This window comes from Lynx canadensis, chromosome A2 (genome assembly GCF_007474595.2).
Source record: "Lynx canadensis isolate LIC74 chromosome A2, mLynCan4.pri.v2, whole genome shotgun sequence".
Lineage (NCBI taxonomy): Eukaryota > Metazoa > Chordata > Mammalia > Carnivora > Felidae > Lynx > Lynx canadensis.
In genome coordinates this window covers 8,064,990-8,086,155 of record NC_044304.2, presented here as the reverse complement: position 1 = coordinate 8,086,155, position 21,166 = coordinate 8,064,990, and the positions used below count along the sequence as shown (strand labels likewise).

At 54.2% G+C, this 21,166-nt stretch overlaps 1 protein-coding gene across 1 annotated transcript in view; it reads right to left on the bottom strand.

Moving 5' to 3' along the window:
* The window catches only part of SMARCA4 (SWI/SNF related, matrix associated, actin dependent regulator of chromatin, subfamily a, member 4), a 90,477-nt gene that overhangs the window by 28,339 nt on the left and 40,972 nt on the right, over positions 1-21,166 (bottom strand). The window contains 13 exon segments of the mRNA XM_030300607.1: positions 2,273-2,439; positions 3,541-3,587; positions 4,570-4,656; positions 5,704-5,776; positions 5,778-5,809; positions 6,494-6,607; positions 8,587-8,798; positions 8,801-8,828; positions 10,397-10,507; positions 11,497-11,563; positions 17,071-17,234; positions 18,003-18,153; positions 19,920-20,041. Of these exon segments, the coding sequence (XP_030156467.1) occupies positions 2,273-2,439; positions 3,541-3,587; positions 4,570-4,656; positions 5,704-5,776; positions 5,778-5,809; positions 6,494-6,607; positions 8,587-8,798; positions 8,801-8,828; positions 10,397-10,507; positions 11,497-11,563; positions 17,071-17,234; positions 18,003-18,153; positions 19,920-20,041 (1,375 nt within the window).

Genomic DNA, 21,166 nt, shown 5'->3' with positions numbered 1-21,166 from the left:
CACCTGCTTTGGAGCGCAGGGATAGTGCCTGCGCACGTCCCCCAGAGGCCTCCTGGGCCAGCGCCGTAATTGCTCAACACATATGCACCAGTGCGATTAGCGAGAGGTTCGGGTTTACGGGGACACTAGCGAATGCCACTCCTCCCACCTGGGGAGATGAAAGTGAGCACCAATGGGTTGCTGTGTCACCTGGGAGTAAAATGAGCCCAGTATGAGCGCTGAACCAGGTGGGTGCCGAAGCACAGAGCCTGGAACAGGTGACTGACCAGAGGGCTAGCGCCTGCCTCGATCTCGCTACAAGGGGCTTCTCTGTTCACAAGGAGAACCTGCTACAGGCAAGCACACAGGTGCCTCATAACAGGGCTTCTTCCCTCCAGGCGGGAATGGCTTTCCCTCTTCACGGAGCCATAGGGACTCAGGTGTGACCAGCTAAGACACGATCCTCAGCACCATGAATAGCACAGGGGCACCGAAATTGCTTGGCCTGCTGCCAGCTCAGAGCCAAGGTGCCCGTGGCAAAATCAGGAGTCATTTTTGGTGATGAAATGAATTTCAGTGCTTCTAGCTGCTTACCTACACATCACGACACATAGCATGGAGGCCCTGCCCACAGGAGCCTGGGCTCCAGACGTGTCCCCAGCTGCTCTTTTCCGGGGAAACAGGCAAGGCCTGGAGCAAGGACGGGGCAGGCCCCACGGCAGAAGGGCCTCCCCGGCACCTTCACTCTCACCACTGACGGTGGAAGACTCCATCTCACAACGTGTTGCTGAGCCCCCACCTCTTATCTGTTCTTTGCCAGAGCTTCTGCCCGTGACCACGTGGGTACTGTGCAGTTGTGGCCGACAGACAAAATCCCCTCCTCACCACGGGGAAGGAAAGAAACGGAGCAAATGAACAGATGCCGTGGCGGGTGGGAATATGCTCTCTACCTACAGCCCCTCCTCTGAGGGTTGACTTAGCGACACAGACAGGGACCAGGGTTCACAAAGGCCTGGCCCGTGAAGGACGGGTGAGGCGGCTGGAGAGGCCGGGCTGTCCTGTTGTCAGGGGCACAGGGAGACATGCTGTCATTTGTGTTTGTAAAGGTGGCCCTGGACGGAACTCCCAAGACCAGACTGAAGGAAGGCACGACAGGTGTGAAAGGCAGGCCGTGCGTGGGGGCGGGGAGGGCAGAGACCGACGGGCGACCAGCCAGCGACCACAGGTCTGTGGTCTGTGAAACCACAGTTCCACCAGCTGCACGGCAATAGACAAAATGAAGGCCCAGAAGTTTGGGGCATCCTGTCAGGCAGATGCACCTGGCAATGAGCTTCAATAAAAGCTCCGAGAAGCTGTGGGAAAGAAGCAACCTCCCTAACCGTGTTCCACCCAGCGGCTCCCCAAGCTCACTTTTCTCAGGAGTCCGAGTGCTCCCGCAGTCGCACAGAGACCGGGGCCTTCCTGGCCACCTGACAAGCGTCAGACCACACGTCCAGCATGCTGTCACCATCTCGCTGAGCACCCACCCCCCCTCAGGAGCTCCCGTGGGCTGGATAAAGCCATGAGAGCACAAGGGTCTCAGACAAGCACTGTTCCCAGAAGAACTTGCTGTCATCCTGCTCCCAGCTTCCCGCTCTCCCTCGCCTGCTACTCTCAGTGCGGGTAGTTCTGGCGTGGGCTCCAGGCCTGACCAGTGACAGCTCTACAACCACGTGGCACTGGAGAGAAGGGCATGTGGCTCACAACAACCTAATGAGAGCCAGCCCCTGGAGCTCTGAGGGAAAAGATGGGCTGCACCCTTTGTTGGGGACCACCGAGGACTTTGCTGAAAGAGCATCAGGGGAGCCTGGACAGGACGCCTGAGCAGGAAGCCAAGATGGAGGACAGTGGAGCCAAGAGCCTGAGAAAAAGCTCATCAGTATCTTCTAGACACATGGGTCCAGCCGTACCGAAGCAAGCATAACCCCTGAATACTTCTTCCTCATGCCCACGGATACGGATTTCTGCTGCTTCTAACCAAAACACGGCTGTTGCATAAAACCCCGTGAACACCGGACCCAGATGTGTAGTGGCGCAGAGCAGGAGCCTCATGTTCGGGAGAACGGGGTGTCAGACCCAGGCTGGCCAACCAGTCCCACAGGCCTGCACCACTGAACGTGGTAGGCTCACTCTTGATGCTAGACCCAAGCTCCAGGCCCTGCTCTGCCTTGTAAGGGACGGGGTACCAGCCAGAAGCTTTGGCAGCTGCAGATAATGAGTCCCCTCAAAAAGCGTCTCTCTTGGTCACACTTACCGTCGAGCCTGAGGTATTTAAAGCCGCGATACGCAAAATAATCTTCCATGATCGTCATGAGGGAGGTCATCTGACAGAACAGCAGCACTTTGTGGTTGGTGGCACGGAGTTTGGGAAGAATCCTATCAAGAAGCTCAAACTTCCCCGAGGCGCGGTACAGGTCCAGCCTGGGGAGCGGAGGGAGTGGGGAAAGAACGCACATAATGTTAACAGCGGTGCTTTGCAGACAGGCACAGGAGACGGCTCCCATCTTCAGGCTGACCTGAGCGCCTAGGCAGGCTGGTCATCATGATCATGGGCACAGAAGTGGCTTCCTAGGCAGACCCACTCACCGCTGTGGAGTTTCCGCAAAGTCATTTCAACCCAACTAAAATATGCTCAGGCCAGACTTGATCAAGGGTGAGCACATGACTGTCGTCCAACTCAGACACTTTTAAGAATGAGAAGAGACGTGATCAGCAATCGTGCTGGGACAGCAGGAAGCTAGGCCTCCTCCCCATTCCTTGGGAGAACCTCCAAGAGCAAAGGCTCACACTGGAGAGTGTCCACACCGCACCCCGTGCAGGGTTCAGGGCCAAAGCCGCTTTTCTCATTCACTCCAGCCAACAATCCCTGGTCTACAGCTGTGCAGACTGAGGCCGGGGGGACAGCGAGACATGGCTGCGGATATGCCAGGGCCAGGACCTGAAGTCAACTCTGTGACACCCCAATTATGCAATTTGGTACAAAAGACACATAGCTAAAGAACGTTTTAATCTTTTATTTTGATGCCTTTGTTCTTCACAGCAGTTTACTAACCCAGAGAAATGATGGTGGCTTTAGCTCCATAGCAAAGCTATTTGCAATGTTGAGATCTAGACGTAGAACCCACAGCCACACCTGGGCTTAACGAAGCCTGGGTTGGACTTCATGAACAACGCTGGAGAAAACACTACCGTGACAAGGTGGATCAAATACCATCTCTCTTAGCGGACGGAGCGTAGGCTGAGTGGTTAAGAAGGCTGTCAAGGGTCCCAGAGCCCGGATGTGGCACGGTGGGCCCGGGAAGCCAGCTCTGCCTCATAAGATTAATGGTGACCTACTCTCAAGGTATGGAGGATTTTTAGCCCCTTCTTTGGGCTTGTCTATATATTTTCTAAATTTACTGCCACGAACACGGTGCCTCTGAAATTGGACAAAGGTCACAGGAGCGATAAAGCCAACCAAAGAAGTGCAAAAGACCTGCATGTGGACCGTGTGCCCACCCCCTTCACCGGGAAGCTTCTCACCCTTGCACGATGCCACCGGTAAACCCCAAGTGCTCGGAGAAGGACTCCTGCAACAGAATGAGAGATAGGTCAGGGCAGGGCAGGAAGAGGCCCCACGCCTCCGAGCCCTCACACTGGTGCACAGAGGTCACCCACAGTGGCTCTGAGGCCACACCCAGACGCTGTACACTGCTTTTGCATCCCACCAACATCCCTTTCCTCAGCCTCCCCCAAAGAAAAGTAAGTCACAGGACAGCACCGTTAACCACCAAAATGGCCTGAGACCATTCTTGGAGCAGAGAATGGAATCCCAGGGCATCAGGGGTTTGCAAAGATCCTGAGACCTTATGCCAGTGAGTACAGACATACGTGTGCAATTCAGAAGAATCCAGACTCAAAGGGTATCGTGGCCCCAAAAGTTCTGACCCAGAGACTTCACGAAAAGGGAGGCTGCCCTCAATGTTCCAAACAGGAACGGCCCCTCCCACATCACTGAGCGGCAAAAGCTAGTATGCCAACCAGCAGAGGCAGAGGGACCCTACCAGGATTATTTGGGAAAATAACCACAAAGATGAGTCTCTGAATGCTTTCTGCAGCTATCTGGGGTTAGGCTTTCTGGAGCTTTCATTTCTATCACATGTTTTCCCACGTTGTTTGGATTGTTTACAATAAGCACTTACACACAGAAAATCAACAGCCAAGACAAGTACAGGCATTACCTACTCAAAGTATTATAAAGTATCTTTTAAAAAGCTGTCAGGGAGGGACACCTGGGTGGCTCAGTCGTTCAGCGTCTGACTTCCAGTCAGGTCATGACCTCACGGTTTGTGATTTGAGCCCCAAGTCGGGCTCTGTGGCAACAACTCAGAGCCTGGAGCCTGCTTTGGATTCTGTGTCTCCCTCTCTCTGCTCCTCCCCAACTCACGCACTCTCAGTCTCTCTTTCAACAATAAATAAACATTAAGCCTAACTCTGTGTGAGGAGGGGCTCAGCCCAGACAGATGCGGCTTGGAGGACGGAAGGCCTGCCATCCCTGGAGAAGGGCCTCACCTCGATGTGCTGGAACATGTACGGGTGGTTGCAGATCTTCCTGAGCTGCATGATGGTGTTCATCAGGGTCTTGGTGCCACCTTTGCCCTGAGAAGGCAGAAGAGAAGCTCCCATGTTGGGTCTTGTTCCTGGAGCAGATTGCGGGGACGGGGGGTGGGGGTGGGGGTGGTGGTGGTGGTGGGAGAAGGACTCCAGAAGGGGCACTTCAGGGGAGGTATGGCGTGTGGCGGAGCAGTTGGGAGCAGGGGGCTGGCTCCCGGGGAGGCGCAGAGGGCCCAGAGCCAGCGCCAGGGGAAGAGATTGCCTGGCACACTGGAGAGGCTGGGAGGACGGAAGGGAAGGAAGACTGGCAAAGGGCTGAGGCTGAATGACAAACATTTTTCTTGGTTGGGGGCCTCGAGGGGAATCTCTAAGGGGCTGCAGCCAGATGGGCCCTGATGACCTGGGAAGACCCGTGCTACAGAGAGAAGGATGCAGGGCTTGGGTATCTGCTGCAACTGCTCAGGTGAGAAAGGGCCCAAAGAAAACATGGAAAGGAAGAAATGGGGAGGTAGGCCAATGGGGAGGCATCGGGAGCAGAATCAAGGGACCCAGGAGGGAATTTCTGTCCTTACGAGGGGAGCCGGGGCGGGTGGGGTCCCAGAAGGTAGCAGCTCGCCCAGACCCCATCCACTTCAAACTTCACATCACCCCAAATGCTTTTACTGCCAAGGTGAAGGGGCTCAGTGGCCATGGCTGTTAAGCCAGTTCTTTCCCAGCTGGAAAGGGGAGGCTCACTGGAACAGTCTAACTAGCACGGGGCTCCACCCTGTTGACAGATGTATCTGCGGCAGGCCAGCATTTCATAAGCGGAGGACATCAGATAGTGACACACTGGGAGGGTCTTGGGGGAATCCCTGGAAATGGGCCATTGGGCTTTACTGAGCATGCCTGTTCCCACCAGGTATGATTTAAACCGCAGCTATCTGATGCCCTTCAGATCACCACCAGACAAGGTCTCGATCTCAATGGTAAACTCCAAGGAGACAGAAGGCTCAGGTGGCGACAATGTGCTCAAGCCCCAAACACCTGGCCTGACCCCAACCCACCTGCCTTGGACTTCCAGGTGGGGAAGGGGAGGGGCCCGTGGCTAACCTTCTTGTCCTTCTCGGAGCCATCGGTGAGCAGCACCCCTTTGGCCTGCATGTGCCGGTAGAGCACACGCTGGCGCAGACATGTCACACTTGATGACATATTCCACCTGCAGGGGACACACGTCACCAGTCAGAGCTCAGAATCTCTGAGCCTAACGCCCAGCCTGAGCCCATCACTGGCCTCTGAACCTCTCAGAGACAACCTGGCCCCAGGATACGTGCTCAAATGAGGGCATAAGTGGATGACGGTGAGGAGTCCCCACAGCTGGGGAACAAGGAGAGACAGGCTGTGGTAGGTACAGCGGGACAGAGAAACACAGACAGGACGTGCTGACCCAGAAGGGGCAACTTGACTACTTTCCCAAAGCGTCTCTCCAGTCCACCAGAAAACCAAGGGCAAGTAATTCATGTCCCACCGGGGGGAGGAGAGGGTGTCTAGGGGGACAGCTGGGGGACTGGGACCCTGAGCAAGAAGCCAGAGCCATCCTGCGGTGTGAGCGGGTTCATGAGCAGCCCACAGCCTCTAAGCACCGCAGGATGTGATGGGACAGGACCTGCCCAGGCGTCTGATCCACAGACGCCAGGCGGCCTCCCCGCTCTGATCCACACCCGCCTCCACTCTGCAGACCAGCTCGTTTGAGTGAGTGGCTGTCCACACACCCCATGGACACTACAATGCCGAAGCGAGACCAGGGCCACGATCACCTGAGCGCCACCTGACCGGTCCTACGCCGGAAAACCCCTGGCACGACACTGCACTATGGCTTTGTCCACTCAAAACTATCTGTTACCTTTTCAGGCAACTGGGCCTCGACTTCCTTCTTGAGCCGCCGGAGCAGGAAGGGCCGCAGCACTTTGTGGAGACGACGGATGATGAGAATGGTTTCCTCCTCGTTCAGGTCCACCTGGCACCCCCATGAGACAAGCAAACCGAGGTTACCTCCAAAGGAAAGGGTGGGGATGGGGTGAGGGGGGTGCACAGGGCCATCTAGAGTCACCTTGCCCTCAGCACCTGTTTCAGGATGCCTTATGCTTTAAGGGGCATGGTGGGGCACCCCCTTCCTTTAGAAAAGTGTAAGGACGTGGGACCTTCCACGGAATTCCTAGTGTGTAGAAACCAAGGCTCCAGGGAACCACACCCCATAGGCCTTACTAGGAAAAGAAACCACAGCACACCAGGCTGCCTCCCCACAAATAATAGAAACTCATGTGTCTGGAGACCCGCCAACATATCCCAAGGAAAGTGGGACAGAACCACATTTACAGAACATTTGCTGTAAAACGAATGATCCTCTTGGGGGGCTCTGTTGCTGTGAGCCCTAAATCCTCTCTCATTTCAGCATAGCAGGGACAGAGGGAAAGAAACGCTACTCTCCCAAGGCGTCTGCTATGATGCTAACAAATTCAACTCTTAAAAATTGGCTGGCTCAGTTGGTTAAGCATCTGACTTCGGCTCAAGTCATGATCTCATGGTTCATGAGTTTGAGCCCTGCGCAGCTTGGAGCCTGCTTCAGATTCTCTGTCTCCTTCTCTCTCTGCCCCTTCCCCACTCGTGCTGTCTCTCTGTCTCTCAAAAATAAATAAATGTTAAAAAAAATTTTTTTTAAAAGGGGCGTCTGGGTGGCTGAGTGGGTTAAGTGCCCAACTTCAGCTCAGGTCATGATCTTACAACTTGGGAGTTTGAGCCCTGCATCAGGCTCTGTGCCGACAGCTCAGAGCCTGTAGCCTGCTTCGGATTCTGTGTTTCCCTCTCTCTCTGCCTCCCCAACTCATGCGCGAGCATGCTGTCTCTCAAAAATAATAACATAAAAAATAAAATAAAAAAGTCAAATAGACCAGACTTAAAGTTATCTTTCTTGGGGCCCCTGATAACCTCATAGTAGAGTTCTAGAACTGCTGCTAACCTTGAAAATAAATGAAACAAGAGCCATATGCTTGGAATGAGGGTCCTGGGGGTCTGAAAACTGGGGGCTCCTCCTGGAAAAGCCACAGTCTCCTTCAGAAGGGCTTCTGTCTCCACTGGAGCCAGGGAGAGGGGGCCTCATGGATGACAGTAAGGTGGCCCAGCTGACCTGGACCTGCCCATGGAGACCCTCAGGACTGGGAACCAGCTGGCTGGGCTAGAAACACTGGTGGCCCCAGGGAGCCCAGCCACCGAGGGCAGTGACACTCATTAACCTCCAACCTCTGCAATTGTGTCCCATTCCTCAGTCACACAGGTTCTAGCCATGCAGCCTCATTCGACAGAAAACATGACCTGCCCATAAGCCCCCCTCAAACCCCAACAGCACAGGAGGCGTGCACTGGGAGCCGGCTTGGAGACTTCATCAAGCAATGAACACCTGGTTCCTCGGGCCAATGTCTGGTCTTCAGGCTGACAATGCCATCCCCAGCCATATAGACATGGAGAGACGTTAATCACAGCGTTTGTTAAAAACAAAGTATACAGAATCTGACTGTGTTGCTGTTTTAACTAAAATCTTCTGAGCCTGCTGCTACCCTTGGGGTGAAATCTGATCTCTCTAGAAGGACCAAGAGGACCCTTGGGACGTGGACCCAGCGCCACAGCTACCTCAGGACCATATTCCTTGCTGTCCCCTCCCTGGACCTGAGGCACAGGGTCAGGAAATCCCCGAGCGACTCCCCAGAGTTCACTCTCACGATCTCCGCCCTTCAGTTTCGGCACCGGGGCCGCTTTGCCCCATGAAGACATGGCCTCCCGCCCTGGCATCCAGCGCAAGCCTGGCCCGCTGTGGGGGGCACTCAGCGGACACCTGAGAGAAGCCAGCCGAGCCTGGGACTGTCCACTTGGGCAAAGTTCCCATGACCACGGCCCCTCTCCCTGCCTTACCTACCGCCAGCACGGAGCCAACTGCACACACACCTTTTCCCCAGTCATGGCAAAGGGCGCGTTGAACCACTGCTCGAAGGTGCTGCAGCTCTTGAAGATGGTGGGCAGCAGGAAGTTGAGGAGCGCCCAGAGCTCGGGCAGTTTGTTCTGCAGCGGCGTGCCCGTCAGCAGCAGGCGGCGGGGGGCCACGTAGTGCGTGTTGAGGACCTGCGTCAGCTTGCAGTGGTGGTTCTTCATGCGGTGCCTTCATCGACGATCATGTACTTCCAACGGATCTGCGGGGCCCCAGAGCAGGAGGTTGTGTGGTGGCGGGGGGAGGGGGGGGCACGGGGCAGCAGGGTCGCCCCTAGCTTAGCAAGAATGTCCCAACTCTCAGGCAAGAGCAGCCTGAGAGCAACTCTCCAGCCAGAACAGCAGATTTAGGTGAAGAACATGAGCGTAACAAGTTCCCCTGACAAGCGACAGCCGCATAACAGGGCCTCCGTGAAGCAGGCGGTGCAGACAGACACACAGAAGACATGCCCATGACCCGCTGTCGGGCGAACGACGCACTTTGCAGGAAAGTACTCTGGTTCCCCCCCAGATTACATATGCTCGGACGCAGCACAGAAAAATACTACAAATAACACACCTCTCGCCGATTAGAGGGCCCTGGGCTGGGGTGGGGGGTCTACAGGGGACGTGGCTCAGAAGTGGGTACATTTCCCAACCACCAGGCTGTGCCTGTCAAGGCAGTACTAGTACAGGTAAGTTCAGAATGGGAGCTCCGAGGGGCTGGGGCTGTGCCCAGAGCCTGCTGGTGACCACAGGACCGACAGACACTGGCTCGATGTCCAGCCTCACGGTGAGCCTGAGTCTGCAGGACACCGTGACGAGCCTCCCAACTGCTCCGTGCTTCAGCTCCACCCTCCCGTGGACACAGTGACGCTTGAGAGACGCAACGCGTGTCAGGTGACCGGACTGAACAGGGCAGAGCTGACAGGGGCAGGGGAAAGGGAGCCGTCTCCCAGGAGGAGTCCCCGTCACTTGGCCTTGACATCCATTAATGCCGCTGCCAGGTAAGGACTATCTCAGGCTTGGGACGGGCCAGGCTTTGCAGAGTTGGAAGGGTGGCCTGCGCCACAGGTACGAGGGGAAGAGCCTGCTCATGGACCCCAGCCCCCTTATCTGTACACCGGAGATGGGTATGGAGCACCCGAATCGTCACAGCGACGAAGTCCCTACAGGTGACCTGTGAACACCTCCATCCCTGAGTCAAAAATTCGATCACCCGACCTAACCTGAGCTGGATGGTTAGTGGTCAGAACACCTGCATCATCTTCAGCCTCCAAACCAGGAAAAGTGACCTTTTTGTAGGCAAGGGACCATGTGAGTTTTATACCCGGGTCAAGGTATGGTCTCAGTGATCCACCGATGGCCTGACTACAGCTGCCTTCACAACAGTGTCACTCAAGAGGCTTCCAGGCCTGCAAGACCCCCAGCAAACACATGCCAGCCCGAGACCGACGGAGCACGAGTCCTCAGCCCTGAATGCCAAAATCATAGCTGCTTTGTGGGCTTGGGTCCTGAGGGCCACGGTGGGGGTGGCACAGCCAGCCGGGATGGAAGGTCACGGCCACCAGACCCAGGCAGAGACAAGGCTGGCCTCACCCTTACCCTGCCAGGCATAATGAGGACAGGACTGGTGACGGGTCAGGAGGTACCCTATGTGAGTAAGCTCTTTGGGCAGAAGTTCTTAGAAGCTAGTCCGCATGACACACACACACGACAACCCTGGATCAGGTGCTCCCTGACATCACGTGACTGTCTGGGGCTTGGTGTGTTTTACACAAGGACATACTACCTTTGCAAGGATGTGCTTGTCTTTAATGATGTACTCATAAGTCGTCAGCAAGACGTTGAACTTGCCACTTCGGAGCTGGGGGACGAAAGCACGCCTGGCTGCTGGAGAACCCTGCGAGGGAGAGAAGGCACGCACGCCTCAGCCTCCTGAGGCCACGGTGGCTGACACCTACCTCGCCGGGGCTGCCACAGAAGGGCGCCGGGCAAGGCTGTTGGGCCTGTCCTCCAACTTGTCGCCTGCGCTACACCTGCCCCCTGCTCAGTGGCCCATCAGCTCCCTCCTCTTCCCAGGCTTCCTCTGAGGCCTCGAAGCTGGAAACCAGGGCCTCTGCCCTCCCGGCCTCCCGTGCTCGTGCGGGCGCCGTGAGCACTCCCAGACACGTAGCTCCAGCCTTCTCCCCGGTTAGCAAACCTGCCCTGCCCCTCCCCAGCTCCAAACTCCAAACTGAGCCTGTGACCAGGGCCCCAGGATGTAGACACGGTGCTTTCTCCAGGCTCACGTTCCAGGTTGACGGAGCTTTGTTGGGTCCCAGAAGTTCTTGCCAGCAGAACGATTCTTAGCTCCTTAAATGCACCAAGTTCCCCCTGCCACACTGTTCCCGGTGTCGGGACCCCCTCCTCCACATCATGTGGCCCAGAGCCTCCCGGCACAGGGTGAAGAGCCTGGACCTAGGAGCCTGGCAGCCAAGGACACAACCGGGCTGCCCTCTCTGCTTCAGTTTCCCCACTGACACAAAAGGCACAATGAGTGTCTTCCTCGCGGGATGAACAAGTCCCATGTCCCACAGACCACAGTACACTCATTGAGTCTTTCTACGTGAATGGGTTTTAACCCAAGCCGGGGTGACAAGAACAAAATTTTGCAGTGAATGCGCTGACGTTGCCGGATGCCACATGTTGAGTCCACGGCATCACTTAAAAAGAAGCATCACTGTGAAATAAACGATCCAAACCCCTCACGAATAGCATGGTCCCGTGTGTACAGCACAGGAAAACGTGGGCATACGCACCCTGTGAGTCATGCAAGTGGACTGCCCTCCCCTGTCCTCCCCACCCCTCCCCTGCCCTCATCCACGTCCATCTCTTCAGGCTGTGACGTACCTTGTAGGACACCTTCACGACGGAGGGGGCCCACTTGTCAAATTCGTATGCCCAGTTTGACAATGTGCTGATGGAAATAAGGAAGGGGCAGTCAGGTGCTAATTCATTCATCAACAGCTCCCGTCTAAGCCAATGTTCACTGGGGCACGAGGCCGACTTGGCCGTGATGCTCAAGCTGGCCAAGTAACCGACTGCGTGGGGGACGAGGGGGTGATGCCCTGGGTAGGAGGAGCCTAGAGCGGCCCCGGGCTGGAACCAGTGGCTGCAGGAGGCCAGACCCAGGAGTTGAACCTGGGAACCAGTCCTGTCACTGCTGTGGGGTCCCAGGCCCCTATGAGAACATGCCACGCGTCATGAGCCGGCTCCCAGGAAAACCGCAGACCCACAGTGGCTCATTTCAGGCTCAGAGCCGTGCTGGAGAGTGTGTTCCAGACACCGGGGAGCAGGGGAGACACCACACGTTCTTTGTGCACCTTGAAATGAAAATGGCGGCCCCTGCAGGTTCCTGCCCAGCAGCAGACAACGGAGATGGGGAGAGTGTGCCGGCCTCGGGTGAAGGGCTGGGTGCAGGGCAGCAACACAGACTCTCGTCTGCTCCTTCATGGGAGGAGCAAGGCCAGGAAGAGTGGGGAGAGAGAGGAAGCAGCCATGAGCAGGCATGGGGGTGGCTGGCGGGTAGATGAGGAGACACGATTCACCAGGGACTGTGAGACAGAGCCTCAGGAGGGTGACGACAATAATAAAGCCAAGTTCAGAGGGGGTGGTGGGTTCCCTGGGAAACACTGGGATATGCAATTTCCGGCGAGAAAGGGAATTTACTAAAAAAGTCTAGTCTGGTTAGTTTGTAAAGACAGGACTCAGAGGCCGAGTGGCAGAGATTGCTTGTGGCTCAGCCAGCTCTCCACTGCAAGAAGCTCCACTGAGGGTGGTACCGTCATCGTAAACCCCTAGCTCCCAGGCTCCTCAGCAACCAGGGCCAACAGGGAGGACCTAGTTGGAGCCAATGAGATGAAGTTCAAGATGCTGTTGGGGAAAGTACTCAAAAGAGGGAGGAGAAGGGGGGGGGGCAATCAGCTGCCTTTCGCCCTGTCCACCACCCTGGGAACCCATATGAAATGACGGAGGCAGTGCAGCCATTTTGCAACCATGAGGTAAGAAGGCTAGAAGCAAAAGTCCTGAGCAAAAAAACTGTCAAAGCGTGGGTCCTGGCATCTTGGGGCCACTGGGCCTGCCTCAGATGGCCTGGCTCTAGGTTACCCCTTACCGAGATCAGCAAGACTGCCCTGGTCCAGTCTCTCAAGTCTGGATTCTACTGTATGGAGCAATGGTGTACAGTCAAGGCACCAAGAAAGAAGCTGAGGGCTAAAACTTGAGGTGTGGGGAACATGTGCAGGGGGGGGGGGGGGGGAAGGAAAAGCCAAGACAGCTGGGGGCAGGGAAGACTGAGGAGATAGGCTGGGAGACAGAGGTCGAGAGGGAGGCAGGACGAGCAAACTCGTTTGTCTCAGTGGGTAGATGTGACAGCTGGACGCTCAATGTCTAAAACAGCTCCCTAGGGCAAAAGGAGCTCTTCTGGCCCAGAGAGAGGTCATTCCAACGACCAGGCACTTGTCTGGGTGGGACGTGGGTGTAAAAGCCTGAAGATCAACACACAGCGTCCCTTCGCTGAAGCCAACTTAAAGAACCTTGGGAAAAGTTATTTTGACAGGAAACTGTGCCGCAAGACAAAAGGAACTGGATCTAAACACTGTACTCCAATTGGTAAAGCTGCTTCGCACAGATGAACTACCTGGAAACTGCTGTACGTGCACACACAGCCATCCACGTACACTGCAGATGAACAAGTAAGAAAGCCCAGAAAGAGCTCTGTGGCTGAGGCAGAGACAGCCGTTGGACGTGACCAGACACAGAAATCACATTAGATAAACGCGTATATTTATCGCCCAGAGCTGTGCGTTGACAGGGCCCGCTAGCAACGACACTTCGGGGGCACCAGGCACACCCAGCACCCAGCTCTTCGTCTCCAATACTGACCTCTAAGAAGAGAAACCGGGGCCTCTTAGAAAAAATGGCCGATTCCAGGCCTTAGGCCGGAAGTACACAAGTTGAGCTGGGGGCACCTTTGGGTACCAAAAACAACTAGGTGCCTCGATACCCCCCAATGATGGGGGCCTATCAAAGGGACACAGTAGCCCCAACTGAAAGCTCCCCGCGGTCAAAGCTGGAATGATCCGAGCCACAAGATAAACTACTACTGCTGTATAGACCAAGGTCTAAACTCGGTACCCATGAGTCCACACTGACGTAAAACGATTAAGTAGGGGCCCCTGGGTGGCTCAGTCGGTCAAGCATCTGACACCTGATCTCTGCTCAGATCACGATTTCAGTCTGTGAGATGGAGCCCCACGTTGGGCTTGGTGCTAACAGTGCAGAGCCTGCTTGGGATTTTTTCTCTCCCTCTCGCTCTCTGCCCCTCTGCCGCGCTCTCTCTCAAAATATATAAATAATGCTAAAAAAAAAAATGGTTAAAATGATTAAATAAATTAAATGGGGAGAAGAAATACATCCTCTGTACATAAGAATTCTAAAGAATCTACAGAGCTATTTCTCCCTCAAAGAGGTGGAGCTTAATTGCTCGTTTATATGGGCACTGAGCTCAGTGACTATTCCAGAATACAATATGGAAGAGGGAAGAAAGTGTAACTTCACAGTGTCGACACCTGACAAACAGGACCTCAACCTGGTGATCAAGGTCAACATCACCAGTGACAAGGCACAGTGACAGTAACTGCCCCTGATATGATGTCATGACAAGGACACTTTACCCCTGTGTTCTTTAGCCCCCAAACCGAGCATCCTGTCCAAGCATGAAAAAAATCACCAGACAGACAGATTCAGGGACATCCTACAAAACACCAGGCTTGTCCTCCTTGAAACCGTCAAGATGAACAGAAACATGGAAATGTGAGAAGTGCCTGCTGGCCACAGAAGGCCAAGGCTCTGAGAAGGCTGACTGCAGTGTGGGGTCCTAGAACAGCAGCCAGATGCCAGGAGAAAAGTAGAGAGGGGCGTAAACACTGGAGTTAACAGTAATGTGCCAGTGCCAGCTCCTGACTTGTGACAAACGTACCAGTCACGTGAGATGTTATTCACAACAGGGTAACCAGGGGAGGGCACGCAGAGCTCTCAGTAGTACCTCTGCAACTTTTCTCGAAAGCTAAAACGATTCTCAAGCCAATACCAAGCATGACACAGTGACCGGGACATGTCGGAAGGAAACGGAAACCAACCTGAAGGGTCTCCACAGGCCAAATCTGGAATAATCTGACCAAGAAAAAAAGTCTCCATTCTGCCAGTTTCAGGTAAGAGTTACACAAAACAGGGGCGCCTGGGTGGCTTAGTTGGTTAAGTGGCCGGCTCAGGTCACAATCTCATGGTTTGTGAGTTTGAGCCCGGTATTGGGCTCTGTACTGACAGCTCAGAGCCGGGAGCCTGCTTCGGATTCTGTGTCTCCCTCTCTCTCTGCCCCTCCCCTGCTCACATTCTATCTCTCAAAAATAAATAAACATTTTAAAAAATTTAAAAAAAAGTTATACACATCAGTAAGTACATGGAGAAGGTATAGTTCTTCCTTACAGTGGATCTCCCACAGTGTGGGAGGTGCACTGGAAAGAAAACCACCATCAGCCCTTCCTGCTGGGGTAGGTGTCTCAAGCCAGACTCATCTGATGGATGCAGAAATCTCTGGGCAAAGTGTGATGAGAAATGGGGCACTTCCATGGACTCTAAATGCCTCCCCACCAGGGACTTCTGAGTTACAAAGGAAAACTCCTAGGATCACACGGGGAAACCAGCAGGCACCACATAACAGAGACCAAAGTTATCCTCTCCCTTGACGGGGCCTCTCAATCTCTCATGCCTCCTGAAACATGGCCCCAGGAAGGGCACAGCATCCCTTCTCGGGGATTCTTACCAGACTTTCAGGGCCAGGCATCCAACACAAACAAAGTCTGAGGGACAGCCTACTAACGCCCGAGCAGAATTCAAGTGTCGACATCATCGAGGATGAAGACGGACTGCAGAAATGTCACAGACACGTCGCGGAGACACGACAACAAAGTAGGAGCCTGGACCAGAAAGGGCCGTCGGTGGGGACATTAGACAACATGTGAATGAGGTCTCTAGATTCGTGACCAGCGCTGCCTTTAGAACTGCCCTGGAGCTGCAAAGATTTGGGAAGCTGGGTGAAAGGCATACAGAAAATCTTTATTCTGATTTTGCAACTATTTATAAATGAAGTAATGTTAAAATGAAAACGAAACACCCACGCTATAGGACAGCACGCGGGGTGAACCACTCTGGTAGAGATGAGCTCACACCTTACACCTTGGGGGGAGGGGCCCAAAAAGGGGGGACTTCAGTCCCTGGTGGGCCGAGAGACGGCACATGGAGAAATGCAACAGAAAGCTGAGAAGTTGGGTCTGACCGCAGGGGAGGGGGAGGCAAGGCCGTCTGTCCTCAGCCTGGGCCCTTCTGCCGCACTCTGTGAACAGTTCTCCTTCTGTGCAGCTCTGTTCCAGCAGCGCAGCCAAATTCACACGAGTCCAAGGAAGGGAAAGCAAAAGGAAGAAATAAACCTGCCCAAGCAGGTGCTGGGAGAGTTCTGGGACCCTTAGCTGTGGCTGCGTGGCCTCTGGCAGCCTGGCCATCTTCAAAGCGGGAGGGTATTTCCTGTGGGATCGGCGCCTGAGCGCTCAGCCCGGACAGCTGATTCGAGGATGAAGCAGTCACTGCTGAGTGCTGGCGGAAGGCAGGGAGTTTCCCTCCAGGGCCAGGCCAAGCGCGTACACAGAGGCCTGGCCACGTCAGGGTGGACCGTCCCCTGGCCTGGGACTGGTTTGGTGCAGGACATGAAACCGGAGCTGGGGTCAATGAGAACCAGCCCCAGGACTTCTAGAAAAGCTCTGGGGCAGGTGAACCATGCTGTGGCAGTGCTGACCTAGGAAGACGGACGCCCAGGGCAGCTGGTGAATCTTGGCCCCACATGGCTGCCTGCCGGGAGGAGGAGGTCAGCAGTGCCAAGAGGTGGTGAGTAAGAGCCTCTTCGGGACTCGGTTGGAGGACCCAGAGCCTACCACACTAAGTGCCAGGGTTGCCAGAGCCAGGAAGGGAGGTGGACCAGAGGGCCCCGTGCCCCGGGGAGGAAGAGGTAGTGATATTTCCTCAAATGGCTCTCGTCCACTCTGCTAGCGGGAGCCGGTCTGGCTCCCGCAACACCTTGTGTGCAATGTGCTGGTTGGTGGACTTGAAGAGCACTCCAAGGTCATCTTGTGAGAGCTGCCCCAATAGGGATGAGAGGCGGGCCCTCCATCACCCACTCTTCTCCCATCCTGCCCCTGGAAACCAGAGGAAGGATGCTGGGTGCTAAGTTGTGTGCCCCCCCCCCTAAGTCCCCTCAGAATGGGTCTGTATTTGGAGACGGGGTCTTTCAAGAAGCCATGAGGTGACGTGAACCCGAGCCGCGTGGCCTTCCCGCTGGACCCTCCCAGACCCCCCAGGGACGAGAGCGCTTACGAGAGAGGTACTATGATGAGAAAGGGCCCATTGATCCGCTTGTGCTCCATGAGGTACGTGATGAGGGCGATGGTCTGGATGGTCTTCCCCAGGCCCATCTCGTCAGCCAGGATGCCGTTCAGATTGTTGTTGTACAGAGACACCAGCCACTCCAGGCCTTTGATCTGCATGGAGAGAGGCAAGCGGCCGGGACTGAAGCCCGAGTTGGGTACGAGAGCATTCCCCAGGCTTCTGAGACTCGGCACGGCCAGGCACAAGTCTGTCCTGGCCATGAACCACCCGTGGTCGTCGGGATTTTTGGTATTTCGCTGTCAATCAGCCCAGTCCTTTCTTACTTATCCTTATCCTCAGCAATCACTCCTGCAAAATCACAGGGTTGCCATGCTGGTGATATGTGTCTACAAAATCTCTTTTTCTGGTCCACATCCGAACAGCTAAGTTTCTACCCGGAACGGCCAACAGAAAGCAGGGCTACCGGCTCCCGACACTGAAGCTCCCTGCCCTCAGTGCCTCACTGCAGGGCTCCGGGGAACATGCACCGAGCACCCGTGCGCCCACGCCTGGGCCCGTCCTGGCTTGGCCACTCCCGAGTTGTGTGATTCTGCAGAATCACTGCACCTCTCTGTTCTTCGGTTGCCCCCCACGTCCGCCAACCGCGGAGATGGAAGCATGCACTAAATACGGTTGTTTAGCGCTTAGAAGAGAACAGATAGCAGCCTCCTGTTCTGCCCGGCATACATTAAGCACCCAGCAGATCCAGATTTATTGCACAATTTCAACTCCTCCTGGAGGCTAGGCTAACAGATCAGGGAAACGGAGGTTCAGAGGGGAAGAGCGAATGTCCAGAGACAAAGACTAGAATGTGACTTCGGCAGCCACCCACACCCTGGAAACCCCAGGAGTGCTGTGTGGATGTGCCCTTCCGACCTTACCTGGTACTGTTTAAGGACACCATTGACCATGAGCGCCGACTGCTTATCCACTCTCTCGGTGACAGCATGGGCCACGGCGTAATAGGACTGCAGGCCCCGTGCCAGGGCCTGGGACACACCGTACTCGTCATCAACATCTTGCTTGGCATTCCTGGGAGTTAAGATGGAAACACCGTGAGGACACACATTCCCACCTGTGATGACATGCTTCCTGCCCAAAGACCCACGGCCTGACAGCCATCACATAAGCCGAAGTGCAGCCAGACAGTCTGAGGAGGGCCAGGCAGCAACTACTAATCCAGGGGGGCCCAAGACTGGGCTCAGGGGCCATGGGTCCCGACCCCGTTCCCGGAACAGGAATCAAGTCACTGCCACATCACAGAAAGAGTGCATCATCATTCAGCCAGAGGCCCGTCCTCCAGCCCACTCTCTCTACTGAGCGCTCCTGAGGCTAAAATGAAAGCGCACACTGAACAGCCTCACACAAGACCAGAATCATTTATACTGTGGCTGTTTTATGATCTAACCTGGAATTCTTTTAAAAAGTGACTTTATTTTTATTTAGAGAGGGCAAGAGAGTGCACGTAAGCACACGCATGTGCGGGGGAAGAGCAGATAGAGAGGGAGAGAGGGGAAGAGAGGGGGAGAGAGAAGGGGAGACAGTGAATCCCAATCAGGCTCCGCACGGTCAGCGCGGAGTCCACCGCGGGGCTCGAACTCACAAACCGTGAGATCATGACCTGAGCCAAAATCAAGAGTCAGACGCTTAATCAACTGAGCCACCCAGATGCTCCTAAAAAGTGACTTGAAACTATTACATTTTATGAATGTGACAGACACACGTGATCCGACTTCTGTCACACTGTTTTATAGTGTGCTGTGGTTTCTGGTTTTCTATTTCCTTAAGAATCTGTCAGTGAGCTTAGTGGGCTTTTCCCTATTTCTCTAAGGATTTCAAAGGACTGCATGTTTGCTCTAGATGAATGTCATATTTAGAGCGTACACAACTCTCAGTTCTCAGTTTCTTTTCTTTTTTTTTTCTTTTTTTTTTTTTTTTTCTCAACGTTTTGTTTTTTTTGGGACAGAGAGAGACAGAGCATGAACGGGGGAGGGGCAGAGAGAGAGGGAGACACAGAATCGGAAACAGGCTCCAGGCTCCGAGCCATCAGCCCAGAGCCTGACGCGGGGCTCGAACTCACGGACTGCGAGATCGTGACCTGGCTGAAGTCGGACGCTTAACCGACTGCGCCACCCAGGCGCCCCTCTCAGTTTCTTTTCAAAAGCATCCATTAATTGCGTACCATAAACAACAACTACATTGATATATTAACCGTACTTGTGCTTCTAAAGGCAAAAGATGAGAAATAACATGAATGCCCGCCACTAGGGACGGGCTAACACGTGAAGATGTAACACACAACGTCACTGACGACACCGCGTACAGACACAGCGTCACCTCCGAGAGAAAACTTTTGGTGAAAAAAGCCAGGGGCAGAAAAGTGGGCCTGGATAGATACACGTGTACCAGTAAAAAGAAACGCATGCACACATTTTGCTTGCTGCTGCACGAACTGTCTCTGAAGACACACGACGCTGGAAACAGTCTCCTCCAGGGAGGGAGTGGGGTGGGGAGGGCGGCCTGGGGACCCGGCCTGAGGTGGCTGTTTGTTGTACAACTAACTACCTCTTAAGCACAAGATGAACCATGTCAATGGATAGACTGACTATTCAATGCCTATGAAAGTGACTGAAATCCGAAGTAAATCCACTTGGTCTGTTTACAGTCCCTAATGTCTGCTGTCTGCGGGCTGGACAGCAGGGAGCGCCGTCCGTAGAGGGGCAGGAGTCCTGACAGCCCTCTGCTGCCACCCTGAAAAGGGGGCTGGCAGAGTAGGAGGCTGGGGAGGGATGCCTTACTCAATGATGTGCCGGGCGTCTACCTCCGAGACGTCATCGCTGTCTGGATCTGGAATCTTCTTCTTCTCCTCAACAGGCAGGGTGGGAGGCTGTGCTGGCTGCGGCTGTTCCTCTTCCTCCTCCTACCAAGACACAAGCCCACGTCACCTCAGGCCACCCCACAGGGACAGGCAGAGGGCTCCCAGGGGGAGAATGCTTTTGGGAGCAGGCGCTGTTTCCATGCCCTCTTACTATCCCAGAATGTGTCATGCCTCCTCTTTGCTCTTCTCCTCAGTGCTATGATTTTTAGTTTTCCTAGCAGAATACAGACACTTCTCTTTAAGGCTACCTCAAGGGACTCTGGATTCTTGTTACTAGGAGAGTAGATTCCTCCTGCACCGTGCCTTCCCATCACAAAATGCATACTACCAAGCTTATTCCTTGCCCGACCTGATACTCAAAGCCATTTCTGATTTGCTTCTCTTGGATTTTTCTAAGTATTAAACACTCGATAGCAAATTTTCGACATTATTGCTCCTGACTTACTTTAGGCTTTATTGACATGGCTAAAATGTCTGCGCTAGGTCAAATAACGCTGTTGATAATAGGCATCCTAGTTTACCAAGCGGTTTTTTGAACTTATAAGTTAGGTATAATAATAAATCAGTTACTCTTCATTACTGGGATTTTTCAGCCTTTACGGAGGACGTGATAAAGGGACTTTGTGACATATTGACAAAACACACACGAATGTACTTCCCCATGTGAAACCATTCTCGTATTCCCTGGTAAATCAGACAAAGTGCCAGTAGATAATTGTCTTTATGTACAATGGGACTGCGATAAAACTAAAAGGTATCTGTGATGAATCTACTAATTAATTCCAATCAAAATCCCGTGGGATGTCCCTGGAGAATGCAAAACTTTATAAATCACTTGGAATAATGAACAGGTGATAACAGCACAAACATTTTGGGTAAAAAAAAAAATCATAATTGGTACAGACTTTTCCTAGCTGACATACTATGTCTGGAATTAAAATAGGGGTGGGACCTCCAGCTAAGTCTGAGGGAGGAAGTCCACAAATTCGCTCCTGGAAAACCATCTTCAAAGCTGAACAAAATTGGCAAGAGCAACCATTTCGGAGCTCTGGGGGCCTGAGAAGTATTAATGCTTGAGAAACCGCTGAACGTCGGGTAAAAGAGTGGGAGACGGTAGCATTCTCACTTGGGTCCGCTTCCATCTCTCCGTCCCCCAGCTCCACGTTG